At 64.4% G+C, this 17,304-nt stretch overlaps 1 protein-coding gene across 1 annotated transcript in view; it reads left to right on the top strand.

Moving 5' to 3' along the window:
- The first annotated feature begins 2,443 nt into the window (after nt 1-2,443).
- The window catches only part of LOC117643001 (zinc finger SWIM domain-containing protein 5-like), a 67,627-nt gene continuing 52,766 nt past the window's right edge, over nt 2,444-17,304 (top strand). Inside the window, exon 1 of the mRNA XM_034381638.1 lies at nt 2,444-2,910. Coding sequence (XP_034237529.1) covers nt 2,517-2,910 — 394 coding nt within the window. The 5' untranslated portion in view covers nt 2,444-2,516. The remainder of the gene's footprint in view (nt 2,911-17,304) is intronic.

Raw genomic sequence — 17,304 nt, 5'->3', positions numbered from 1 at the left:
CGTTGGGCCAGAGAAGGGGGAGGCGCTGAGCTTCGCGACCTGCGCGCGGTGATGCGGGTGGCGCGCGGGAGCGTGTGCGTGTGGTAAGTAAGCGTATGTGTGTGTGCCGTCCGTCCGTCGTCCGTCACTCGGACGACGACGACGATGGTCTGTCAGCGTCCTGAATCGAGTGACAGGAGGAAAGCAGACGCTCTCCTCCTCCAGTTCGCCACACAATCCTTTATTTCCCAACCGGCAAAAAAACGCGAAAGAAACACGAACACGCTGTCATGACAACGCTGGCGGCTGTGCTGGCGCGGTGTGTCGGGGCTGTCGTCCGGGGCGGAGCGTGCGGAGCGGAGGCGCGGCTCGCTGGCTGGCTGGCTGGCTGCCCTCCTATTTGGTGGTTCCTTAGTTCCTTTCTTTGTGCGACCGGCGGCGCGCGGACGCCGACGGCTCGCTGCTTTTCGTTCCCCATCCGTTCTGGCACGCTGCTGCGGTAACATGGCGCGCCATGGCGGTGCTGCGTCCAGCCTCTCCCAAGTCGAGTGGCGGCGGCCACTTTTTGCCTAAGCTGCCAGGCGGCCTCGGCGGCCACGGCCCTGCTGCACAGTGGGCCAGAAGACCGGTGGAGGCGGCCAAAACTCCGGACGCGTTTTGGGCTCCCGAGCCGCTGAACAGGACTCGAACCGAACGTGTGACCCCACCAATGGATTCCTCGTTCGGAGAGCAATCCATTGGTGGGGTCACACGTTCGGTTCGAGTCCCATTTAGCGACTCTGGAGCTCAAAACGCGTCTGGAGTTTTGGCCGCCTCCACCGGCTTCTGGCCCACTGTGTGCTGGCCCTGCTGGCTGCGGCGGCGCCTCTTGGACTTCGCTGCCTCGCTCACTCGGCGCTTTTCTTCTGGCTAGCGTGGGCCAAACGCAGCCAAACGCCCATCTCCATCCGCACGGTCTCGGCCCCATGCCCGAGCCGTTCCGACCCTCTGTCTGTCTCTGTCGCATTGATATACGCGAGAGAGACAGAGCGATGGACTGATTGTTCGGAAGCACTTGGCGGCGGGCCGCGCCCTCACACCCACGCCCGACGCCAAGAAGAAGCGCATGCCGACGGTCGCCTCCTCTTGCCGCTCGCAGAGCTGCGCACAGTACAAAAAGGGTCCATCGGCGAATGACAGGACACCGTGACCGCCGTTCCATCGCTAGCCTAACCTAACCTCAGGTCTGGACGGCGAGCCTTTCCATTAGGACCTTCCAGGACCACGCTACAGACAGACTGGCAGACAGACAGACAGACAGACAGACAGACAGACAGACAGGCAGGCAGGCAGACGGACAGACAGACAGGACAGACAGACAGACAGACAGACAGACAGACAGACAGACGGACGGACGGACGGCCAGCCGCGCCACGCGCCGCGCCACTGGTCAGGAGGGCGCCAATTATCGCGTGGAATAAACGGGGCCGTAATGACTAATTACCGTTTGTTGCAGTTTCCATACAGCTGTCGGATGCGGGGGGGGGGGGGCATAAAACAGGGGCGGGGTGGGGGCGACGCTTTGCACACGCGTGGCCGACATGAGCACCGAGGAAACCAGCCCATCCGGGGCCTCTGGAAACACCATTGCCCCCAAAGGGGCTCGGAAAGGGAGGCCGAGTAGCCGAGCCGACCAGGCACCTCGACTGTAGTTCGCTCGGTTCGCCTCGCAATGGCAATGGCTGCCCCCGGACTCGGAAGCGCTCTGCAATGCTCTGCAATGCTCTGCAAGAAGGCCGTGGAGTGACTCTGTTCGGCGCGGCACCATGGACGTGGAGGCACCGCGGTGCGGGGCTTGGCGGGGGCCCCGCTGGTGGTCGCACTCAGGGCCACTCGCCACTCGCTTCGCGCCGCGCAGCCCCGCGCAGCCCCGCGCCGCCCACTCCGACACTTTACCCTGTTTCCCACCGCTTCCCCACCCCTCCCCACCATTCACCACTGTGTGCTTTGTCGGCGCCGCACCTTACGCAGTGGCGGCGGCTGCAGCGGCAGTGGCGGAGCGGGCGGAGCGGGGGGTGGGGAGTGGAGGGGGAGGCGCGCCCCGCCGTCCCCGCGCCGCGCCCCGCGCCTCCATAACATGTGGAGAGTATAAACAAACGCCGCTACGCCGCTACGCGGACCGGCCAGGCGGCCAGGCGAGCTGGCAGCCAGCAGGCTCGTCAGCTGTGATTGAGTCTCCCCGCGCCACCCCCGCTACGCCCCGCGACGCCCCCCCACCACCGCGGTGCGGCGCGGCGCGCATGCGCAGAGCGTGACCGCTGCTGCAGCCGGCCAGGCAGCCAGGCAGGCAGGCAGGCAGGGAGAAGCCTTGCCTTCTCCTTCTCCTCAGTGCTGCGTGACGTCGCGAGGAGCGAGCACCGCGAGGCAGTGCGTGCGTGCCGCGCCCTACGCCGCGTGCGTGCCAGTCCCTGGCAGAGTCCCACCCGCGCCGCGCCCAGTGCAGTGTGTGCGTGCAGTGCGAGTGTCTGTGTGTGTGCGTGTGTGCGAGTGTCGCCAGCATGGCGGGGGCCAAGCGATTGTGTTGCTCTCGCGTTGGCCACCCCGCCTTCCTGGACGCGGGTCCCCCGGGTGGTCCTGGCGGGGGTGGCGCCGGGCCGAGCGGGCGGTACCGCTGCTGCGAGCGCAGCCCTGACACGCTGCTCGACATCACGGCCAAGATCGTGGCCGAGAACATCCCCTTCCAGCGGATCGAGGAGCGGTACGCCCGCATCCCCGAGCCCGTGCAGCGCCGCGTCATCTTCTGGTCGTTCCCCCGCGACGAGCGCGACATCTGCATGTACTCGTCGCTGTCCCGGGTGCCCGCCGTCAGCGCCAGCGCCGACCCCAACCTGTCGTTCTATAAAGGATTAAAACTGCTCGAGTCGGGATGCGTGGATCACGTGCTGCAAGTTGGTGAGTATAGTACACCCGGCAACGTCGCTGAGGATGCTTGAATGAGGCACCACGGCCCCATTTGACGAAACAACAGGGCCGCTCTGCTGCGCTCTTTGACGGAACCGTGCAGTGCGGTGGAGGGGCGCCTACTGCCTCGCCTGCCTTCGACGGACGAGACGACGGAACAGCAGTGGAACAGCAGTGAGGCGGTACGGTATCACGTATCGGAACGTGTCCCGCATGGTGCGCCGCATGGTGCGCCGCATGGTGCGCCGCTGCCCCATTTGACAGGCGAGACCACGTGGCAACGGTGGCAACACTGGAAACATTTTTGGCCACTTGGACCATTGTGGCGTTGCGGGCGTTGTTGCGGGGGTGCTCCTCCCCCCCTCCCACGCATCCTCTTCCTCCTCCTCCTCTTCGTCGTTAGCTTGACGATTCCGTTTTAACGACGCGATGTGCATCTTTACTGCTTTGGCATAAAGCCGGGCGCGGCGCGAGTTTGTGTGGCTGCGAGCCGTGGCCAGGCTGCGCACCCAGCGGCACCCAGCGGCACCCAGCACTGCCCAGCACCCAGGATATTAACGAAAACTCGTCGGGGCAGCCGCGGCGCAGCCAGTCAGAGTAACGCCCGTCCAGCGGCCGACACACTGGAACAAAAAAATGGACAAAAAAGTGGCGTTGGTCCGTCACGGTCCGTCATCATCGGGCCGCGAATGACGTCATCGGCAAGCAAGCTGTTATCTCTGCGATAAGGCAGCTGCAGCCGTGGCGCAAGCCAGCGCAAGCTGCAGGTGCATTCGCGGGGGGCGGGTCCAGGGGCGGATCTAGGAGCGGCCTGAGCGGAGCCTCGTTCCAGGAGACCTTCGAAACCCTGGCCTGCCAGGGGGTGGATCACCCCCGGCTGAAGTTCCCCGTCTTTCGACACGCTGTTCTTCGTGTCCTCCGCCTCCAGGACGGCGCCCGACGCGCTTGTTAGGAGTTTACCGCAGGCTCGGACTGGCCAGAGCAGACGGGCAGAAAAATATGCCGGGGCCAGTTGGTCACAAAAAGTGATTGAATCTCCGAAAGTAGCCGTTTTCGCTGAATTTGAGCGGCCACTGCGTCCGATCTAGTTGCGGCCAACGGCCTCCCTCAACGCCTTAGTATTCTTAAGACCCTACTCTTTCATGCCCTGTATCGGGAAGACGTTGACCACAACGATTTTGCCTTTGACCGCAACGATTTGGGACCAAAGTTGGTCAAAAAGTGGTCGAATCTCGGAAATTTGCTGATTTTACTGACTTTGGGCGGCCACTGTGTCCAATCTAGTTGCCGTAAAAGGCCTCCCTCGACGTCCTAGTATTCTGAAGACCCTACTCTTTCATGCCCTGTATCGGGAAGACGTTGACCACAACGATTTTGCCTTTGACCGCAACGATTTTGGGACCAAGTTGGTCAAAAAGTGGTCGAATCTTGGAAATTTGCTGATTTTACTGACTTTGGGCGGCCACTGTGTCCAATCTAGTTGCCGTAAAAGGCCTCCCTCGACGTCCTAGAATTCTTAAGACCCTACTCTTTCATGTCCTGTACGGGAAGGCTATTGACCGCAAATAGTTTGGGAGCGTTAGCTTCACAAAGTTGGTCATGAAGGGTAAAAAACAATGATGATCGGTGGCCTTTTGCGGTCTTATCCGCCGGGGCCTTTTGGGGGCCAGTCCGAGCCTGGTTTACCGTCCTGGAAATGGAAAGAAAATAAATCCCCCGATAGGAAATGTGATTTGGCCGGGAGGGAGGGAGGGATGTTTGTGAAAGTGGTTCCGCGAGGACCGCGCGGCGCATCGCGCATCTCGACGAGTTTCGAGAGTATCGATATAAGTGCGCAGGGGAGTGCTGCTGTTAGGGGGGTGGGTGGCTGCATGGTGGCCGTGGGGTCGTCGGCATTCCTGGACGTGGAGCCCGCTGTATTCATTTCAACTTTGCATACTGGATCTGCCTCTGCCTAATACACCCCGAGCGGTCCCACGGCTTGAACCTCCCCGTCGTCATCGTCGTCGTCGTCCTCGTGGCACTGGAGGGATTTTTGCGCGCCACTGCTCCAAGAGTGCTCCGCGCACTCCATGCTAATGATTTTGCCGCGGTTCACTCCGCGCTGCCATAATGAACCCGTCTCTGCAACAAGCTGGCCGTGCCGGCCGTGCAGGCCGTGCAGTTTATGAACCCGTCGAGCGGATCCTGCGCGGGCCCAAGCGAGGCGGGTCTATTAACCCATGAACTCCTCGGGCTCCTGAACCTGTTCCCGTCCTTGGACACTCTAGTTTTTCGCCTGCTCTGGACTGGGGCCCAGGTCGTCGTCGTCCTCCACGCACGTCGTCGTCGTCGTCCTCGTCGCCGGCCTGCCCGAGCTTTCTCCCCGCAGCATCCTGCTGCATTCGTCCGCGGCCCGGCTGCCCAAAAGCGTGTAGGACTATGTTAATGTCCGCGTTTCCTTTTTCGTAACCAGTTTTATAACCCGTCACCCTTATGGCGCGTAGCGCGGCGTAGCACGGCGCAGCGCGCAGCACCGCCAGCGGATGGGAGCAGCCCGGACGCCAAATGAGGCTCCCGTCGTCACCTCGCCGGCCTCGGCGGCCTCGCCTTGCCGGGCGGTGGCGGTGCAGGCCGTGCAGGCCGTGCAGGCCGTGCCGCAGCATTCCCAGCAGTACTCTCGTCGCTCGCCTTGCGTCGCTCCGTCTCTCTCGCACTCGCTGGGCGTTCCGAAGGCCGCAGGGGTGCGAGAGGGACGGCGCGACGACTTATCACGGGCGAGAGGGCACGCTGAATCGCTGAATCGAGCAGCCGGCGGTCGAAATGAGTCCGAATGAGTCCCACGGACTGCAGCCTGAGAGTCGTTTTCGTCTCTGTCGCACCTCTCCCGGACGCCCCGTGAGTGCGAGAGAGACAGAGCGTCGGAATCGGTCTACGTACTGCGGGCCGCGGACTGCACTGCACCGCGACGCGGGGAGCCTCTTGACCTGGCTGCCGTAAGAGTATTCCAATTTATGGAAAAGGAAGCTTGTGGAGTCAGTGGCCTCATTCATTCATCGGATTAGAGTTTCCTTGTCGCGGGGGTTTTCCTTCTTCCTCTCCCGCGGGGTTGCTCCTGGTTGCTCTCGCCTGCCTGCTCGCCTGCCTGCTCGCCAGGCCGCCTGGCTGGCTCGGCGCAAGGTTGCGAGGGTCCATACATTAGCCCGCTGGTTCGGTTGTTGTTCTTATGTTCGCTATTCGTGTCTCGCTGGGAGCGCAGCAACTTTTGGCCGGGATGTGCCGGGGCGTGGCGTGCCACCATACCAGTGGCGTGCCCCTGGCAGCCTCTGGCAGCCTCTGGGCCTGTGCCCGTCCTTTCTTCTATCCTGAATGCTCCGGCTTGCCGACGGCTTGCCGTGGGCCGAATGGCGCGCCGTCATTGTAAACCAGCAAAGAGTAAAGTAGCTTTTGTGGTCCTCCTGGTGGCTGGTTGGGGCGGGGCGGGGCGGGGCGGGGCGGGGCGGGCCCCACCGAGGGGCCGTGGGGCGCGCGCTGGCCGGGGCCGTACTTGGCTCGGGTTGCCGGCCAAGCTGCTCTTGACCGGTCGTCCATAGTCGGCGCGGCTGAGCTTCGGACTTTGGTGTGTCTGGGGGAATGGATGGCACGAGGATCGTGTCCGTGTCCCCGATGCGTGGCTGCATCGCCTGCATAGCTCGCGCGCTGGCGCGTCGGCGACGAACATCGAGGCCGTGGTCTAGCCGCGTTCCTGGTTGCACAGGGCGCGGCCGTTGACCGGTTCCTGGAGTCCACGACGACCACGACGACGCGGTGGACCAGTGGACCGCTCGCTCGCTGTTGCCGAAACGGCCGGTTTCTCCGATGGGGCGGTGAGATGGCGGTGGCTTTTCAGACCAGGCCGTCCCGCCTGGCCCCGCCGCCGTGGTGGTGAAGCGCGTGGTGCCGGCCGTGCGTGCGGTTTCCGGTGTAGTGCCCTGCCCGGCCGCCCGGCCCGGCTGTTCCTCTGCCTGCGAAGCTCGCCGTCGAGTCGTCCACTGACAAAAGGAGTCGAAAGGCTGGCGGATTTCTGGCGTGCGTGGCGCGCGCCGTCTGTGCAGGTGGCTGGGCTGGGCTGGGCTGCAGCCCATGGGACCCATGGGCTGCCTGCCGACTGCCGGCCGAGAGGCGAGGCGAGGCGGACTCCGTACCGCGGCTGGCGGCTGGCTGCAGCGGCGGGGCGGCGCGGCGGCGGTGACTGCCCGTGACCCGCGTTCCGCTCTCCGCCACGCCCGCCGCCCGCGTGGCTGCCTGCGCTGCGCCGCTGCGCCCGCCCGTCCGCCGGCCGTCTGCAAACCGTCTGCGAGCACGGCGAGCCCCCCCCCCCACTTCCGCGTGTGAAGGGGCGTTGTGCAGCGAGCATGGTGAGCATGGCGGAGTGCGGGCTGCGCGCAGTGATTTCCAACAACAGCGTTCCGACGCTGTCTGTCTCGCACCCCTACAGGACGGCACATTAGTGCGAGGGAGACAGCGAATGTCGGAATGGGTGTGCAGTGCAGGAGACCTGAAACTAAACCGGCGCGCTGAAAGGCCCCGCTGTGCCCCCACCCCGTCGGGCCCCTCGTCGGCCCCCGCGTCGCAGGGCCGCGGGGCGGTGTTTGCTCAGAGACTCATTGAATTGAACCCCTTGTCCGGGATATGCCCGGCACTGGCCCTCGACCGGCGCGGCTCGCCACGGCCAGGCCGCGCGCCGAGCTGGAGTTGGAGTTCCTCCTCCTCTTGTTGCCGGGCGGCGCGGCGGCGAGCTCGGAACGGGGAACGCGATCCGATCCGAATCGAAGACGAGGGACGGCGATGGCGTGCAGTGGCAGTGACGGAGGGCCCCGAGGGCGGCAGGGCCTTGGCAGGGCCTTGGCAGGGCCCGGGGGACGACGTCGAGGAGGCCGAGGATCGCGTGGCTGCTGGCGGGCCCTTTGTCTCTCGACGTCCTGGTGCTCGGCTCGGCCGCGCTCGGACGGAGGAATGCCTGTGGTGGTGGTGGCCATCAGGGAGGCCATCATGGAGTCCGAGCCGCAGCCCGCCGCCGGGCATGGAGGCGGCCGGGCGGCGGACGAGCCAGCTGGAGTGCGGCGGCGGGGGCCGAGGGGGGTCGGGGTCAGGGATCGCGCCGGTCGCAACACGAAGATGCCGCCCTCGTTCGCGGCGCAGCGGGCGCAGCGGGCGCAGTGCGTCGAGCTGGTTCCCCATGCCAGACTCTGAGGCCGGGTAGGAGCGCGGAAATGGCGACTCAGTACCGCTCGGCCGATGGGACGGTATGGGGTGGAGAGAAATTCGCCGTGGCGGGCCTAACCGGGGCTACCCCACGCCGCGCTTGGGGTTTAGTACACGCGGCCCGGCCAGCCTGGATGTGGATATGAATATGAATGCGAGGCCATACCTGCACGCCGGCGCGACTGCTGGGTGCTGCTCGCACCTCGCTCGGCCAGCTTGCTTCGCCTGCTTGGGCCGATTCCAAAACGGCTCGCGGGCTAAGTCATGCTTTTATGGAATGTTTGCCTCGGTCTTTGGCGGCGGCCTGTGATTTGCGGCCGAGGCGTCGGCCGCGCCGCGCGCACAAACTTGCACCGCGGAAACTTGAGCCGGGCGAGCGGCTCTGCGGCCGCGGACACCGCGGACGGCACGTCCCCGACGACGACGACGGCGACGTCTTGGCGGTCGTGTCGCGGCGAAAGCCACGCCGGCGTCGCGTCGTCGTCGTCGTCGTCGGCGAGACCGGAAAGGTTAGCCGGCCGCGCCGCCACGCCACCGCCGCCATCGGTCGCGATTTATGAGAAATTGCGCCGACTTTGGCAACTTGAAGTGGCGTATATTTCTCCTCTGCGGCGCGCGTGGCCACGAGGCCAAGAGGAATGCCATATCGGCCTCGCGAGATACGCCCCCTTTCCGCGGGACGGGCTCCGAAGGGAAGGGGGGGATTGAGAAAGGGAGGAGGGGGGGCGTGATAGCTGAGCCGCGGTTTCCTGCGCCAGCACACCATTTATTAATATCCAGCGCGTCAGGAAAAATGATTGGGCGAATAGGAAGCACTTTGTGGGGCTCCGCGCTTCGCTCGGCGGCTCGGCGGGAAAGGGTTGGGCCGCGTTCCTACAGTGGCGTAGCCAGGCCGGCGCCAACGTCGTGGCGGTGCACCTTTCCGCTGCAGCATTAATTCCCCCCCCCCCTTTCCCCTCTCCATGCTCGGCCGCTCTCCCCTTCTTGTCACAAATCTATATAGCGCCTGGCCCGAAAAAAGGCCATTGTCCATCTAATTCGCGCCTGTTTTTTCCCGTTTTTTCTCTCCCTGTTCGGATTTGTTATTCAGATTCCATTCCGGCGTCGGCTTTGTTCCCATTGGAGGCGTCATTACGGAGGTAAATGAGTGGGGTGGGGAGAGTGGCCACCCGTGCTTTTGGGCCGGACTGTACCCGTCAGGTTTGCCGCCAAGAGCCTCTTTTGCTGTGTATAAGATGTACAGTCGCGGGGAGAAGTGAAGAAGGCCAATACAGTGGAAGCTGTCTGCTGGCCGTTTTCTCGGAAACATTTCGTTCGCCTCTCGGGGCTTCCTTTTGTTCCTGACTGACTTTTAGCTCCGAAAAATGTAAAGCAGGTTGGTGCTTCATGCCATTCACCAATGCAAGGCGGAGGAGGAGCAGGAACAACGACCCCAATAGCAAGGCAGCAACCTTCCAACTTTTGTGTCCATTTTTTCCCCTTTCCTGTGTCGTCTGCTTGGATGTGTCATGGGCGGGACAAAGGGACCACGTGCGCTGGTGCTGGTCTCTAGTCCATGGCTGGAGTGGGCAGTGTAGTGGACGCGCGCCTCAAGGAGGGCCACACGCAGGCCGATGTGGCAGTGTGGCCGATGGCGCGGACACGCCGCACAGTGGGCCAGAAGCCGGTGTAGGCGGCCAAAACTCTGGACGCATTTTGAGCTCCAGGGTCGCTAAATGGGACTCGAACCGAACGTGTGACCCCACCAATGGATTGCTCTCCGAACGAGGAATCCATTGGTGGGGTCACACGTTCGGTTCGAGTCCTGCTTTAGCGACTCTGGAGCTCAAAACGCGTCTAGAGTTTTGGCCGCCTCCACCGGTCTTCTGGCCCACTGTGCGCCGGAGCCTTGACAAAGTGGACGGGCGCTCTGGAGGCACGCGGAGTGGAGGGGCCCTGGGGCCCTGCAGCGCGCTGCTGCAGGACGCGACGAGGTGACGAGGGGCCTACAAAAACAGCAGTGGCCCCGCAGCAGCGCGCTGGTCCAGCCGCTGCAGGCGGCCGTGGAGGCCAGGAAAAGCACGGCTGGACCAACTACCTGCCGATGAGTTACTCTGCTGGCAACGCGCGTCCGTGCGCCCCATGGTGCGCCCCATACCTGGCCGTCTCGATCCTCACCATCCTCATCATCATCGTCGTCCTCGTCATCTCGCGCTCCGCCTCCTGGAGATGTTATTTCACTGCACCATCCCCTCCCCTAATTTCTTTTTATTTTCCTTGGCTTCGTTTTTCTTGGTTCGCGGGACAATGGGATTTGACGGGTCGCCGGTTCGGTGCGCGCGGTGAGGCGCGAGGTGCGTCGCGCCGGAGTCTCGGAGCGAATTTCGGTGAAATGGCGTTTTGACGCAACCGGCACAGTGCAGCGGTGTATCGGTGTGATATCGCAGATCGAAGCCAGCGATCGGCGGCGCGCTGTTCGACCCAGTCCACGCACCCCGTCGTGGCACGTCGCCGTCCTGCTCGTCTCACAGTGGGCCAGAAGAGCGGTGGAGGCGGCCAAAACTCTAGACGCGTTTTGAGCTCCAGAGTCGCTAAACAGGCCTCGAACCGAACGTGTGACCCCACCAATGGATTCCTCGTTCGGAAAGCAATCCATTGGTGGGGTCCTACGTTCGGTTCGAGTCCCATTTAGCGACTCTGGAGCTCGAAACGCGTCTAGAGTTTTGGCCGCCTCCGCCGGTCTTCTGGCCCACTGTGCGTCTTCTTTGTCCTCGTCGTCCTCCTCCTCGTCTCTCTATCCCTGTCTAATCAGCACGTCCTCTCCGTCCCGCCGTGTCCCGCCCCCTTCCACTCCGGCCTTTGTGCGAGTTTTATTTATTTTGCTCCTCATCCCAGCTGTTGGTCATCCCGGCAGGCCCAGCCGTGGCCCAGCCAGCCGCCTCGACAAGCCTCGACGGCCGCCACATATTTTCGCCCTGTGTCTGCGGCCCAACGGACTGGCCGTGGCTGGCCCACCCCATGCATTCTATGCCGCCTGCGCCAGGGCTGCGTTCATGCCGTGGTTCTTAGTTTCGACACGGGGCACTACACCGCTAAAAAAGGGACGGGCTTGGCGTTGCAACCTGCTGGCTGGGTCAGAGTGTGTGAGTGTGAGCGAGTGCGCGGCCTTTTGGGAACAGGTGTCGGAGGACTGTTTTTCCATTTGGCCTCTTATCTAGAAAACACGGCCTGCAGCAGTTTTCGCAGAGACCATTAGAGGAGGGAGGGAGAAGGGCTGTGCCCCGCCCCGCCCCGCCCCGCCCCGCCCCCCCTTGGCCGGATGTGCCGTGCAGCTGCTACTGAATGTGCATTGGTGTTGAGTTACTGCCGAGCGGCTCGACACGGCCCGGCGCGCGGCCACGCCCCCACACACCCCGCCCCGCCCCGCCCCGCCCTGCGTCGCGCCGGCCGGTTGACGCGCTAAATTTTGGTCGTGATTTGTCACTTTGCGCTCGCTCGCCTGGTGCTTGCCATTTTTCACTCCTTTTTGCCCCTCGTCTGGGCCTCGCCTGCTGTTTCCCCCTCCCCCTCCCCCTCCCCCGGCGTGCGTGGCAGGGTGTCCGTGACGTCCGTGACGAGCTACAGTGGCCGCCTGATTCGTCTAAGCCGACTGCCTTGCTCTACGCGGCAGTTTTGGGGCGAAGCTTTGCGAGGGTGCATTCTGTTTGCTCACCGTCTTGGCCTTGTGTGTGGACTCTACGGGGGAATCCATTCCGCCCGACTGGGCACACAGACACACGCACACACACACACACACCCGGGGTACGCTCTCGTTTTGCGAGGCGGTGCCCGCCTTTGCGACCTGATCGGAAAGCTGATGCCCTTCTCGTCCCTGCCGGCGACCTGGCGTTGTTTCGCCGCCGACTCACACACTCGCAGGGCTGTGTTGGTGGTGCGCCCTGGCGTCGTCGTCGCCGTCGTCGTCGTCGCCGTCGTCGTCGTCGTGGGGTCCTTGTTGGAGTGCAGTTGGCGCCCCGCCTGCTGCTGGTGGGGGTGGCGCTCGCGTCGCACAGTGGGCCAGAAGACCGGAGGAGGCGGTCAAAACTCTGGACGCTTTTTGAGCTCCAGAGTCGCCAGACTCGAACCGAACGTGTGACCCCATCAATGGATTGCTTGTCGAACGAGGAATCCATTGCTGGGGTCACACGTTGGGTTAGAGTCCCATTTAGCGACTCTGCAAAACGCGGGTTGAATTTTGGCCGCCTCCACCGGTCTTCTGGCCCACTGTGCGTCGTCGCCAAGCTCGCCCGTCTCGCCGTCCCGACCGCGGCGTGGGGCAGCCGCTCACTGGTTCCGAGAGTCGTTTTCGTCGCTCTGTCGCTCTCGCACCCATACGGCACGCCCCACGCCCATGAGTGAGAGAGAGACAGAGCGACGAAAACGACTCTCGGAATCAGTGAGCAGGGCGCGGCGGCGCGGCGGCCAAGTCGCGCAGGGGGAGGGGGCGGGCAGCCTTTGCCAAACAAGGAGTCCCTTTGTCAGGTACGACCCGCGCACACATTACACTGGCTCCCCCACCCCGCCCCGCCCCGCCCCGCCCCGCCCTGATCGATATCGTTCGATTCGAATCCAAGTGTGAACAATCCGTCCCGCTTGGATTCGACGCACCCCCGCGGCACTGCCGAGGCTGAATAGCGGAGCCTAGCGGAGCCCAGGTAGGCACGCCACGGCACGCTGGCAGTGGCGTAGCCAGGCGTAGCACCGGTGGGGTCGCGTCATGTGTCAGCCCGAGTCCATTTCTTCGCGTCAAGAGAATTTCCCCAGGCCTGGAGCATTTCTCCAGACTAAGTGCATTTTTTTTCAGGCGAAACGCATTTTTCTGGGGAGAGGCACTTAGGTTTTGGTGTAAGGTCGCGACAATTTTCAGCCGCCATGTTTGGGTCGCGAACCGCTGCTCTTGCTTCCCCAGCGAGCGCTGCAAGCTGCGCGCTGCAGTGGGGTTGTTGGAGTTGGCGATGAGTTTGCCGGCCAGTAGTGGCTTCCAGTGGCGGGACGGAGGTGTTCCGCCCCCGCCCCGCCCCGCCCCGCCCCGCCCCGCCACGTTCGACTGCGCCTTGCTACGCCACTGGCTGGCCGCGCCGCAAACCCGATTACAGCCAGGGACCGCAACCGCCAGCCAGCCGACAACGCCAGCCGGCAGACTGATTCCGAACCGCGCTTCGTCGCTCTGTCTCTGTCGCTCCCCTGACGGACCGCGCCATGAGTGCGAGAGAGGCAGAGAGCGCCCTGTCTGCCCCCCGCTTGACATTTCAGCTCCCTGCCGCCGGTGTGCCAGCAGAGCGGGCTGCCAGCAGCTTGCCCGGCCCAAGGCCCGGCCGCCCGTTTTTGACGTCCGCCAAGCCAAATCGAATAATCGACCTTTTTGGTAAAGAGGCGGAAGCGGGGGGCCCCGGACGGCGCCGACGACGGTGATGAGGTGCTGGAAGGAGACGAGAAACAGAACGCGCTTAATTTCGCTGCCGCCAGGCAGGCAGGCAGGCAGGCAGGCCAGCCAGCCAGCCCCGCCTCCCGGTGCCCTCATCAAGGCGCCGTCATTTCGTTGAAGAATGATTTCTTATTGGCGGGGCGGGGCGGGCCGCGTTGGCCTCTCGTCCATCCCCCTGGAGGGCCTGCTGGACTGCTGGAGGGCCTGGAGGGCATCGTGGCCGTGGCGCACAGTGGGCCAGAAGACCGGTGGAGGAGGCCAAAACTCTAGACGCGTTTTGAGCTCCAGATTCGCTAAGCAGGCCTCGAACCGAACGTGTGACCCCACCAATGGATTCCTCGTTCGGAGAGCAATCCATTGGTGGGGTCACACGTTCGGTTCGAGTCCCATTTAGCGACTCTGGAGCTCAATACGCGTCTAGAGTTTGGGCCGCCTACACCGGCTTCTGGCCCACTGTGTGGCGGTGGAGTGCAGCCAAACCGACTTGTCGTGCCGGGGCCCTTGCTGAAGGTCCAGCCATGAACTGTGAACTCCAGGGCTGGGCCGTGCCGCGCTGCCGCTGGCACCGGACGACGAGGAGGTGGCCCGCCAGCGGTTTGAACCCGCTCCGTCTCCCTCGCACTCACGAAGCGGGGCGTAGGGGTGCGAGAGAGACAGAGGCAGCGTTGGGATTCGCTCGGCGGGCATGCCCGAGGCCCACGCCGAGTGGAGTTGGAGGCTGGCCCCGCTGGGCCGTGTAATAAATTACTGGCCGCTATTACGAGTGATTAACGGCGGCAAATTTAAATCCTCTATCGTCGCAACACGAGCGCGCCGTGCGCGTGTGTGTGCGTGCGGCGGTGCGTCTGTGTGCGTGCGCCACCCGTATGTACGCACTTACGTGTGAACAGGGCGGACAGGTGTGCAGGTATAGACGTGGGCGAGGGGGAGGGGAGTGGTCTGCAGCGTGCTTGGCGGCGCCACCACCGCGACGACGACCATGACGACGACCACGGCGACGGCCAGCAGGGCAGCTGCGTCCGCGACGTCGGCCTGGTCGGCGTGCCGCGGTGCCGCGGTCTGGCGGCGGCCGTGGGGCTGCCTGCGGTTTGCGGCCTTCGCAGTGAGTCGGAGCGATCCCGCCTGGATCCAGCCCAGCACACTGCCCAGCACGCCGAGGAGGGCGAGGCCGCGAAGGCAGCCCGGCCAGGCCAATGCGGTCCGCGCCGTCGCCGTGGTGGAGCCGCCGCGCCGAATGTCGCCGCCACAGCCTTGCGTTTCTCACTTGGCGGTGGCTGCGTTTCCACCAGGACCATTGGATAGATGGATAGATCGACGGCTCGCCGCCGCCTGGCAGCACGGAGGGGCCCCGCCAGCCCTGCGCCTCGCCGCGCTGCTCCGTGCCCCGGGGGCCTCGGGCGGTGCAGGAGCCGTCCGAGTATGTGTTTTGTGTGAGTGAGGTGGGGCCTGGCGGCCTGGCGGTCTGGCGGTCCGCCTGGCCGCAGGGCCCTGCGGCTGCTGGGTATAGTCGGCCGGCCGCCACCAGGCCCGTCCCTACAGTGCAGTGCGATCGTGTTCCAGTCAGTGCAGTGCAGCGTCGTCGCGGCGACAGGGTGGCCGTCGACGTGGCCGTCGACCGGGCGGCGGTAGCGGCGGTGGGGGACGGGGACCCACTGGGATTGGGGTAGGCCGAAAGGGGGAGAGGGCTCCAAATTGCAGCAGCTGAGGCTTCTTTCTCCTCGTCCCCCATCCTTCTTCCCCAGTCGTTCTTTTTAACGCCGTCGTACAGTATTTTCGTGTCTGGTTTAAAAAGTTTTTGCTGGTTTTTATTTTTTTTGCGGACGCGCTGCGAGCGCGAGCTGCTGCGTCGTGGCATTTCCATTTCAATCAAAAAGCAATCAGCATTTTTCCCCATAGAAACGGTGGCGGCCCTGCGGCCCCGCACTGCATGGCGCGCATGGCGGCCGTGGCCGATGCGGTGCCCGGCCAGGGCACGGTGCAGGAAAAAACACCAAACAACAACCGGAAAAAACCACGCGTAAGCCGAGCGCTGCTTCTCTTCGAATGTCAGCCAAGGTTCAAATTAAATGCAATTTGTCGGCCGGCGGGAGGGTCTGAGGGAAGAAAAGGAAGTAGAGGACTATACTTAGAGAGGGGGGGGGGGTGCCCGCGCCCTTCGATGCCTGCCCTGCGGCCCCCTTGTCTCGGTGCCGCTTCGGCCTCAGTTCCAGAAAACGGTCGGAAATTGAGGGCAAATTTGTCGCGAATCGCGCGCCTCTCTCTTTATCTCTCTCTCTCTCTCCCTCCCGGGCGATCCGTCACGGGCGAGGCCACGCCGTTGCCAAGGTGCATCGAAGGCCCCGCTGCGCCCTCTCTCTTCCTCTCTCCCTCTCTCTCCCTCTCCGCCACTCGACCTTTCCCATCCCATCTCTGCGACCGAATGCACGCCAGAGCGAAAAAAGAAGAACAAAAAGAAGTTAAACACGAGAGAAACAGCGCCGCGTTCTACGGAATGATAGGCGCGGGGCCCGGCGTCCCGCTGCAGCCCTAGCACGGCGTCCCGCAGTTAGTAGAGTCCGATTCCGAAGTCTCTCTCGCACTCGCTGGGCGTTCCGTGAGGGGTGCGAGAGAGACGGAGCTGGCCGGGTGCGTCGCGGCGCCCGCGGCGTGCCCCGCGGAGCTCCTGTAGCAGGCCGAGCAGGCCGCGGCTGCCGTGTAGCTGCAGCACGCTGATGACGGCCTCGACCAGGCCAGGCCATGCCGCCCCGGGGCCCAGGCTTGGCGGCGCCCCGACGACGCCCCCGGGGCAGCGCGGTGCGCGGTGCGCGGCTTCGCGAACCGAACCGGTTTTGCGTGTGTGCTCTGGAGCGGCGCGCGGCGCCTAGGCGGCTGCTGCTGGCGGTGGCGACGGCCGCGTGGACGCCTTTGGGTTACGTCACGCGCTGGCCCTGACCAAGAAGGCCTCTTCCGCGGCCACGCCGGCCACGCTCTCCGATTGAAGCGGATTTTTTCCGGCCGCCGGCGTCGTGTCGCCGCGCTCCGCGATGATAGTGGTGGCGCAAGGCCCGGGCAAGGCCCCGCCCCGACGCCCTTCGCCTAGTAGGTCAGCCAGCGGAGCCGCGGAGCCGCGGAGCCGCGGAGCCAGGCCCACTGACCTGATTTGCGTGTCCTTTTGTGTTCCAGGTGAGTTATTTGGCGGCCGCGACGATCTCTTCGACGCGGTGGTCGCGGACTGGTACTGGTAGGAGGCGGCACTGATGCTGCCGCCGCTGCGGTGCTGAAGGGTTGCTTGCTCCGAGGGACACCACCGTTTCTTGCCGGGCCCGTCGGCCGGCTGCCCTGGCTGCCCTGGTCCGGCGGTCTCGCTCGCACCCCTGCGGGACGGCCGGGGGCCGGCCGCGAGTGCGAGAGAGACCGCCCGAGCCGGCCTGCATGACGACGCGCATTGCGGGCGCGGGGCGCGGCGAAGGCGGCCGACGAGGATGGGAGTAGGGAACGGGGAGGAATATTCATGCCCACATAAATGTATCTCGGCTATACATATGCATGCCGAGACGAGACGGCACGGCACGGCGGCTCGGCGCGGGACGCACTGCTGCCGACGCACTGCTGGGGCTGCTCGGCGCACTACTCGCCTTGCGTAGCCAGCGCAGCCTTGCTCTGCCGGGACTACAGTGTGGCGGCTCGAACGGGATGTGGGGGTTGTCGCGCGGGGCTGTATCCCCACGGCACACCAACAC

This window comes from Thrips palmi, unplaced genomic scaffold, assembly GCF_012932325.1.
Source record: "Thrips palmi isolate BJ-2018 unplaced genomic scaffold, TpBJ-2018v1 HiC_scaffold_16, whole genome shotgun sequence".
In the NCBI taxonomy this organism is placed as follows: Eukaryota; Metazoa; Arthropoda; class Insecta; order Thysanoptera; family Thripidae; genus Thrips; species Thrips palmi.
This window is presented reverse-complemented; position numbering and strand designations above follow the sequence as displayed.